Source organism: Mirounga leonina, unplaced genomic scaffold, assembly GCF_011800145.1.
Source record: "Mirounga leonina isolate KUSES-001 unplaced genomic scaffold, KU_Mleo_1.0 Mir_224, whole genome shotgun sequence".
In the NCBI taxonomy this organism is placed as follows: Eukaryota; Metazoa; Chordata; class Mammalia; order Carnivora; family Phocidae; genus Mirounga; species Mirounga leonina.
In genome coordinates, this window is record NW_023270615.1 from 15,460,505 (window position 1) to 15,470,400 (window position 9,896).

The window sequence follows — 9,896 nt, forward strand, 5'->3', positions numbered from 1 at the left end:
GATGTTGATATTATCCTGGGGGGTGGGCATGCAGATGTTGATATTATTCTGGGTGGTGGGCACACAGATGTTGATGTTATTTTGGGTTGTGGGTATGCAGATGTTGATATTATCCTGGGTGGTGGGCACACAAATGTTGATATTATTCTGGGTGGTGGATACACAGATGTTGATATTCTGGGGGTGGGTACGCAGATGTTGATATTATTTTTATACTTTGTTGTATGCCTAAAATATTTATTTTTATAAAAAAGAGGTCATGATTAAAATTCAAGAGATTTAGATTCAAGTTTTTCTGTGAACTAGCTATACAATTTTAGGTAAGATCTACCCCCTTTCTGGGCTTCAGTTTTGTCACCTGTAAACCTAGAAGGTTGGACCAAAAGCAGAAGGGCAAATAGGCCCCCTGCCAGGTTCAGGAGGTGGCTAGGGCAGAGATGAGGATGGTTTGGGAGACCATTTGTAGGCAGGGAGTGTGGTGATTGATGAATGATGTCTGCTTTGGGTGGGGGATGGGGAGAAGTCATAGATCTTGGCCATATATTTGCCAAACATGGAATAAATGCTCTTTTTCAAAAAACAGTTTTGTGTTTATCTCTGTTTCTGTTTATCTTTGTCATGTACATACGTATTTTAACACTTAGATAATGCTGACACATTATGTTCTACGTGTTCCATTTGCATTCAAAGTTATTTGCGGATTGATTCAAATATAGAAATTGACAATGATCAATGGTGGTGGAATATTTAAAGAAAAAATGGCTCATTTTTACTTAGCATAATGTTTTATGATTTTGTCAAGACAAATACCAAATGTTAGATTTCAGTAGATTTTTTTTTTAAGTTCCTCCCTAGAAAGTTACTCACCAGTTGTTAACTCTTTATGGAGAACTAATTTAGCATTTTGGAGACTATCCCCCAGGAAGAAGAGGGAGCAGGACATGGAAATACTGATTTGGGAAATGGAAAGAGGATGGGCCTGGGGTTCACTGTTTGGATAGCTAAGAGAACTTGATACCTGTCGTTGAGGGAGGGGTACTTCAGGCTTCTCCAGGGAACAGAACCACAGAACCATTCAGAGACTGGCAAGTGTGAAATCTGTAGGGCAGGCTCACAGGCTGAAAGTTCAGCTAAGACTTGAAATATGGAATCCAAAATCCGTAGAGTAGGCCAGCAGGCTGGGGACTCAGGTGGGATTTCTATATTACAGTCTGAGGTAGAATTGCTTCTCTTCTGGGAAACCTCGGTTGTTGCTCTTCAACTGACTGAATGAGACCCACCCACATTCTAGAAGGTCATCTGCTTTATGTAAAGTCACCTGATGGCAAGCGCTCATCACATCTACAAAATACCTTCACAGCAACATCTAGACTAACTGGGTACAATAGTTTAGCCAAATTGACACAGAAAATTAATCATCATAGGCACCAAGACGTGAGGGGGGCAGTTTTGGCTGGAGAAAATGAATTTGTCAGACTTCCCTGAGCCTGAAAAAAATAGAAGTATGTGACTGTCTATTATCTGGTCACAGATTTGTCCGAGAGGCCAGGGCTCTGTCTAAAACCCATTCAGCCATGAACCTGCCACCCCAGATGTGCACGCAGACTCACTATTTAGGATTTTCTGCTCAGCTCACTGCCTCTTTCAGCAACAAAAGGACGTGTGTGGTATCAGCATCCTGCACTTGATATGTTTTGAAATAATGAAAGGCTGAGTAAATATGGAGGGAGAAGAACAACACTGTCACCAAAATCCCCTGATAAAATTAAACTGAAGGGTTTGGAAATGATTTGTCCGTCTTACTGTCCATTTGTCTGTGCTTCTTGTAGTTTATTCTGCAGTAAATGTAAAAGATAACTGATTTTGACTGAATTTGTCTCACTACTAAAAAACAAATCTTGCTTAGTTTTAGTTGTTGGCCAGCTCAAAAATAAATAACTTATACAACTTTTAGAACATTCTTAAGTTACCTCATTTTTTCTGAGCAAAAATGAAAAATAAAAAAGGATAAAGGAAATAAAAATTTATAATCCATTGCACACAGATTACCGTGGTTAATACTTAATATTGCTTTAATTTCTAACATTTTTCTGTATTTAAATTTTATAAAATTAAATTATAATATGCGTAGCTTGATATGGTTTTTTAACTTAATTTTATGTCATTAGTATTACTTATGTGCTAAAAATATAATTAATGGATCTCCTATTTTATTGTACACATGGACTGGGATTTATCTTACTAATTCCCTATTGCTGAACATTTCATGTCTACCTCACAGAGTCATTTTATGTTTTTATCACAGTTAATAGCCTTATACATAAATCTTTGTGTGCAGCTCTGATTATTACCATGGGTAAAATCTAAGATGCAGAATTACTGGGGTAAACCTATAGGCATTTTTAGGACTCTCAAAATGTATTGCTGAATTGCCCTCTAAAAAGTTGTACCAATTTGTACTAGCAATATATGAAAGAGCTAGTTTTATCATTACATCTGTCCCAATGCTGAATGTTACTGTTTTTAAATTTTGCTAATTTAAAAATTAAGAACTATACATCTTTCTCACTTTCTCTTTTCTTTCTTTCTTTTAGTGAGAGAGAGTGTGAGCTGGGGGGCAGGGGGAAGGGTGGAGAGAGAGAGAGAGAGACTCTTAAGCAGGCTCCATGCCCAGCACAGAGCCCAATGCAGGGCTTAATCTCACAACCCTGAGATCATGACCTGAGCCAAAATCAAGAGACGGACACTCAACCCCCCGACTGTGCCCTGCAGGTGCCCCCATCATTATTATTTTAATTTGCATTTTAAAGTTATTAGTGAGATAAAACATCTTCATAAATGTATAGGTTTTACCTTCTTTTGGGAACTGTCTATGCATCTTTCGTCCATCTTTTTACTTATGTCTTCACTTAGAGTTAATAGTAACCCATTACCTGCTATATGTTTTATAAATTTCCCCCTGATTTGTCATTTACTGTTAAGCTGGTTTTTTCTTATCCTGAGAAAACAGGTATTGGGTATAATAAAATTAGGTTCAGAGGACCACTTTACAAACATTTATGTTCTGTATGTCACATATTTATTAAAAGAAAGTAAGTATAGGGACGCCTGGGTGGCTCAGTTGGTTAAGCGTCTACTTTGGCTCAGGTCATGATCCCAAAGTCCTGGGATTGAGCCCCGCTTCGGTCCCCCTACTCAGCGGGGAGTCTACTTCTCCCTCTGCCCCTCCCCCTGCTTGTGCTCTTTCTGCTCTCTCTCAAATAAATAAATAAAATCTTAAAAAAAGTATATTAATTGTAACATTTATGCTATGTAATAGCTTACAGCGAGTAGGATCTGCTGTTCCCAGAGGACCGAGTTATACATTTCTAGAAAGCAGGTGCAGTGTCTTCTTCTTCCTTTCAAAGCCTCTCACATCTTAGGATGTGTTATACTTTCAGTACCTATGAAATGAGGGTTGACCAAGTGAACATCTGCTCTCCATTGATATGTGTCAGCTCAAAAGGAGTGGGTGAGCTACAGCCAGAGAGCCAAATCGCCTCCTGTTTTTGTAAACAAAATTTTCCTGAAGCACGGCCATGCTCAATGATTCCTTATTGTCCCCCAACTTTCACACCCCTTCCCAGCTGAGTTGAGTGACTGCGGCAGAGACCATATACCCCATAAAGTTGAAATATTTTATAATCCGGCCCTACAGAAACTGTGTGCTGGTCCCTGACCCAGAAGTTCTCCATGGCTCTGTGCCTTCTGTCTCACTGAATGTACTTGGTCTTGCTCTCAATGTTCCAACACTACCCTCAGCTCCCAAGTCCAAGGACAGAGCCCCACTGGGGTCCAGCCAGCTCAGGGCCCTCGGGGCTCTCTCTCTCCCACACCCATCCTCTACTGTCCCAGCTCTGCCTCACCCCCAAACCACCTATGTGGAGACAGGGTCAGGTCGCAGGTTGTGCAGCTGGCATCCTGGCCCCCCTGCTCTTAGTCATGTTTACCTAGTGCACAGAGTCTTGGGACTTGGCCCTGAGCATTTCCGTCACACGTGTCTGACGAGACTTCTGCTCAGATAAATATTCTCCCTTCCCACTTAAGAAAGGAAGAGCTTGGTGGTTTTGCTTCATTGACCAGAGACTGACATGAGACCCAATTCACGTGGGAGTTCCCAGCAGGACTCAGAAGCTCGGGTGACAGCTATGTAGAGCTGGGTTTTCTACTCCATGGCTCTGTGTCGAACTTTCTAGGCAACTCTGGGAGAGGTGTTGCTGTTCTTATTCTTGTGCAAATCCAGACTTCTCAGTCTCCTGAGATGGGCCTTCAACTCCTTCACTTTAATATAAAATCAAAAGACTCAGGTCAAACTCAGTGTGGCCAAAGAGATAGCTCATTGCCATTTTTCTCCACGGGGGATACGGTGGTCATTAGTGCAATTTCACAGAGTTCCTGGATCTCTTGCTTTTCTGTATGTGATAGGATTGGACTTCCCTACAGTTAGTTTGTGGTTAGGTGTGGTCATGTGATTTGCTTTGGTCGACTAAATATAAGCATAAGTGATGTGTGTTATTTCTGGGTAGAAGATATAAGGGCTAGCTTGTGTTTGCTGTATTCTCTTTTTCCATGCATGGTAACCAGCAACATTTGAGGTACTGATTGCTTCCTCAGCCTGGGTCTCTGAGTAACTACAGATAACAGAGCCCCTTGCTGACCCTCAGTGGACATGGAATAAACTTTTGTTTATTATACAGAGATTTGGGGATTGTTTGTTACTGCAGCATAATCAAGTCTCATCCTGACTGATACAACAGGGAAAAACTGGAACCTCTACTCAGTACAGCATGTACTCCCATTTACAATTCTGTTTCTGAGAAATGATAACATGGGGAAATGCTTTTGATATAACAAAAAGAAAAGAAGGGTAAGATACAAATATATACTTACCATATCATTAATGCTCTATTTAAAAAATGTTTTTAGTATACCACCACACCCCTTTCTCTCAAAGAAGTGAAGTAAAAATATTTGAGTGCTCATAATCATTGTCTTTATATGTTGGAAGCTTGTACTCTTTGCTTCTTTTGTTTTCTGAATTTTCTTGGTACTTGAATACATTTTTAAATGTCCCAGTGTATCATTTTTAAGTACTCAGCAGTGCTTGTTAGATGAAGAATGATCTCTCTATCCTCATCTCTCATTCTATGTATCACCTCTTTCATATCCCAGCATATCAAATGCATTGTATAGAACTCTCCATTGGGTCCTCATCAGCTCTAGGGAGTCCTCTTTCAAGGACATGTACCAGTGTCTTAGTTGCCTTTCAGAGGTTCCCAACCCAGTGAACCTAGAAGGAGTGGATACATACTCCAAGGATCTAAGAGATCAGGTCTGGGCCCATGGCTTCTTGCTCTCATGCAGGCAACCAAGCTGTCAACCAGTATAGCTTCAGGAGTCAATTCTGATACCATAGATATATATCATACTTCCTTTAAAAAAGAGTTATCCTAGTCATCATGACCTGGTTTGTTAGCAGTTACAAACCACGTAACCTGACTTCCTCACTTTACAGATGGCAAGATTTGGGCTAAGGGGTGTTAAGTGACTTTCTTGAATGAAATAACGACAGAATTTCGTTAGTGCTATTCATTCTCTCATTCCCTCTGAAACACATCCTGTCTGCTATTTGCATGATTCTCAGGTAGGCTGTGTAGGAATTGTAAGGATGAATGAAGCACAGCATTCGTACTCCAAGATTCTCACGATCAAGTATTTGGAGATAAGGTATTCAAAAAACTGTTCTCATTTGGCATAATTTGGGCTAAAATTAAAGAAGCCAGATTTCTATATACTCTCTAGCAATTGATCAGATGTCTGTGTTTTTGTTGTTGTCTTTTATTGTGTGAGACTCTTGTCTTCCCCGTAGGAACTTCCACCTGAGAACTGACCACAGCATCCCCACCCACCAGGTGCCTCGTTCCCCTTTTCCCTTCAGTGGTTGCCAATCTTTTCTTTCTTTTCCCATGATAACCTTTTCATAAAGGAAATATTAGATGGAATACCTGTATGTAATGAGTGGGGGAGACCTTAGTCCTCCTGTGTGTCTCCTTTACTCCCACTACTGCACACACACCTCTAACATGAATCCATGGGGTTTGTTCTCCACCAGGAAATTCTCTGCAACACCCACTTGGTGTCCTGTGATTTAACTCAATTCTGACATTATCTGCCTGGAAATAGGCTGAGATCCCACCCATTAAGGGCTCGGTCCCACAAGACTGCCCTCCCCACCCTCCACCCCCCACTTCAGATGCCGTTGGCGAGTCCAGGTGGTCACCTGTGCTTCTGACCAATCAGCTATAAATCTGAGGTTCCCACCGTCCCCTCCTTGGGTTCGATGAATTTGCTAGAGCAGTCCACAGAGCTCAGGAAAACAGTTTACTTACTGTTTAGCAATCTATTATAAAAGGTTATGACAAATGATGCAGACGAACATCCAGATGGAAGAAATGCATAGGGCAAGGTGTGTGGGCATCCATGCTCTATGCATGCGTCACTCTCCCAGCCCCAGCATGTGCTCACCAATGCAGAAGCTCTCAGAAGGCCTACTTTAGGGATTGTTATGGAGGCTTTATCACATAAGCATAACGAATCATTAACTCCATCTTTAGCTCTTCTCCCCTCCCTGGAGAATGGGGGGTGGGGGTGGGGAGGGCAGTCTTGTGGGACCGAGCCCTCCCACAAGAGGGGGTGGGGCTGAAAATCCCAAGCTTCTAATCACAGCTTGGTCTTTCTGGTGACCAGCCCCATCCAGGAGCTCACCAAGAGTCACCTCTTTACAACTAAATAGGATTGGACTTCCCTACGGTTGGTGTGGGGTTGGTGTGGGGAATTTCAAGGGATTTGGGAACTCTGTCAGGAAGTGAAGTCAGAGGCCAAACATTAGAACAAAAGATGTTCCTAGTGCTCTTATCTAGTAGGAAATTACAAGGATTTTAGGAATTCTGTGCCGGGAGCCCGGGGCAGAGACCAGTACATATATTTTCTATTATCTCACAAAAGCAGATTAAAACAGTAGAGTGAGGGATATAAACACCTACCATAGATCCCTGCAAAGGCCTCTAAGGTATGCACATGCTTCTTGGAACATATTCGGAAAATCATGTAGCTCTCAAGCTATCACTTTATCCCAAAGCCCACCTTCTTTACGTATCCTCGGAATCCCCGGAAATGCCCGCCCCACGTCCAGCTTCCTCCCATGCAGAGCCCAAGCTGTTCCAGGGTGGGAGGTGGGCGTTGGAGGAGGAGACTCTAACAGCCTCATTCACCTGGGCTCGTGAGTTTTTAATTCTGCCAGAAATCAGTGTATTTTTTTATAGTATTCTATGGCTTTACAAGAAGTACAAATACTACATGAGAGTTCAGAGATGGGGAAAATGTCACTTTAGGCTGGGGATCATCAGGGAAGAGGGAAGTTTTCTATGGAGGAGGTAACATTTGAACCAGGCAAGAATGGAAAGAACAGACTATTCTAGATAGAAGAGGCCAGGGGGGAAAGACAGAGGCAGGGAGACATGGGCATCCGTGGGAAAAGGCATGGGCTCCTAGCCTGGGAAGAGCCAGGTGGGAGATAAGAGGAAAGACCATTGGGGGCCATCCTATGAGCCAGGAGTTCCAGGCAAAGGGGGTTAGATTTTACTCATCGGGCATGGGTGCCTCAGTCAGGTCTCAGCAGAAAGCAAGAGGCACACTCAGGAGGGGTGACTGAGGCACACTTACAAGTTAAGGCACACTGTATTAGTTACAAATACAGAAGCAAGGTTAGGGGAGACCAGTGGGGGAGGTAGAGCACCCTGGAGCTGGCAAGAACAGGGAAGAGTTGACCAGCCCGAGGCCTGAAGGGGAAGGGGGAAGAAAGAGTTACCACGAGGCTGGAGAGAAATAGTAGGAGAGGGCCACCCACAAGGATAAAGCCAGTCTGCAACCTGTCTGGGAGGTTGCTGGAGCATGCACACCCCAACCTCACGGTGTTGCCCATTACTATCTTCTTTATCCTCTAGCCTGAGAGAAAAGCAGGGAATGGAAGCTAGGGAAAAGAGAGGCCGATGAGCTGTCCAGTGTCATCCTCCTGGGACCTGAGCGGGGTAGAGCAGAGAGGAGAATGAGTCTGCAGGAAACAATGGAAATGTCTGGTACAATGGGGAACTAGCAAAGATTTTGAATAGGGGAGTCCCATGAACTGAACCGAGCTGGCTGCCGGCCAGAGAATGGAGGGAACAAGGCTCTTGCAATAGGTCTGGAGAGATAGGCTGAAGATGCAGACCCAGGGCAGTGGTCGAGGGGTGCAGACAAAGGTTAGGACCTATGCTGCCCTCGGATGCATGAGCTTTTCCCCTTTAGCACTTCCTCACTCCAATCTGATTTTTGAGAGCTTATATACTTACTAATCAGAAAACTGATTTTCCTATTTGTGGACTTCTCTCCTCAGATTTGAACCTGTGGTTTCAGGAGCTGGGGTGACCTGATGGGACATCCTCGAGAAGCTTCTGGACTCTGAACAAAAGAGAGGCAGCACCCGGCCACGTGTGCTTAAGGAGGCCAGGCAGCCCCCCACGCGCCCCCGCCGATCCAGGCGCTCACCCCTGCAGCCTGTGACTCTAAACAAGCACTATAGCACTTTAGAAAATGACCCCCCGGATCCTAGACCCCGATGTGTCCTGAGGCTCCTTCTTGCTGCCAGACTGAAAACAAGGGAATTTCCCCCCCTACTTTTCCAAAGTGATTTCCAGAAGCAGAGATGAGTGGAAATTTTCAGTTACAGAAATGGACCAATTGCCAATACAGTTATTTTTATCTGCAGTTTCTTCTGGATTCTGGAAAAGCCTGTTGAGGCCATGAACTCACAGAGCTTTAAACAAAGTTGAGCCATAATTGGCGTATCATATGGCTTAGTGGAATCTTGAAAGAATCTGAGTTATTTTAATTAACAGAAAGCATTTAAGTACACAGTGGACAACTCCAAATTGTAGAGAAAGGCCGTTGAGTATTTTTGTGAGATCTAAATCACAAAGCATTTGTTTTAACCTGTAATGGCCCCATATTAAAAGATGTTTTAAAACTACATCTTCCCTTTTAAAAATGCTATTTTTTTTAACCTCAGAAACCAATGGCATATATTTAAAAAATTTGGCATGCTAATGTGCTGTACCTACAAAGATTTCAGATGGGTACCCATAATGGTCAAAGCCCCAAACGAAGGCTCCTTTCCTGGCCCTCTCTCTGACTTTAAACTCCACCTTTCAGTGCTCGGTCCATGTCTGGGTTACAGTGACGCGAGTCAAGGCCTTTGATGTGGAGTCCCCTTCCGTGGGTGTCGAGGGGAAGGGTAACTGCATGCAGCGACAACTCATTAATCCTGTTAAATTAGGTCTGTGTGCTACAGCTATGAAGTTCAGCTATTGTCGAGCACAGCAGAGTCCTGGTCAGTGGGTTTTCTCTCTGGGTTTGGATCCCTGAGGATTGGAACACATGTTATTGTGTTGTGTATCCTTAGATTGTGAGCTCCCAGAGAGCAAGGAGGGAGCAGGATTTTGTCAATGCTGCAGCGTGTTGGGTGGGATAGAGGCCTCGTGCACGATTGGCTCTAAGGCTCATCCTAATATGGAAGAGAATGCCTACACGTAACATTCTTACTTTTTTTTTTTTTTAAGATTTTTTTAATTTATTTATTCATGAGAGACAGAGAGAGAGAGAGAGAGAGAAGCAGGCTCCCACGGAGCAGGGAGCCCGATGCGGGACTCGATCCCAGGACCCTGGGATCATGACCTGAGCCTAAGGCAGACGCTTAACCATCTGAGCCACCCAGGCGCCCCGTAACATTCTTACTTTTTATGACCATAATATGAATGGCTAAA

General features: G+C 43.4%; 1 protein-coding gene across 1 annotated transcript in view; it reads left to right on the forward strand.

Annotated features, from left to right (window-relative positions):
• Positions 1-9,078, forward strand: part of PDCD1LG2 (programmed cell death 1 ligand 2) — a 57,015-nt gene extending 47,937 nt beyond the window's left edge. The window contains exon 7 of the mRNA XM_035029160.1: positions 8,471-9,078. Within this exon, the coding sequence (XP_034885051.1) occupies positions 8,471-8,476 (6 nt within the window). The 3' untranslated portion in view covers positions 8,477-9,078. The remainder of the gene's footprint in view (positions 1-8,470) is intronic.
• The last annotated feature ends 818 nt before the right edge of the window (positions 9,079-9,896 follow it).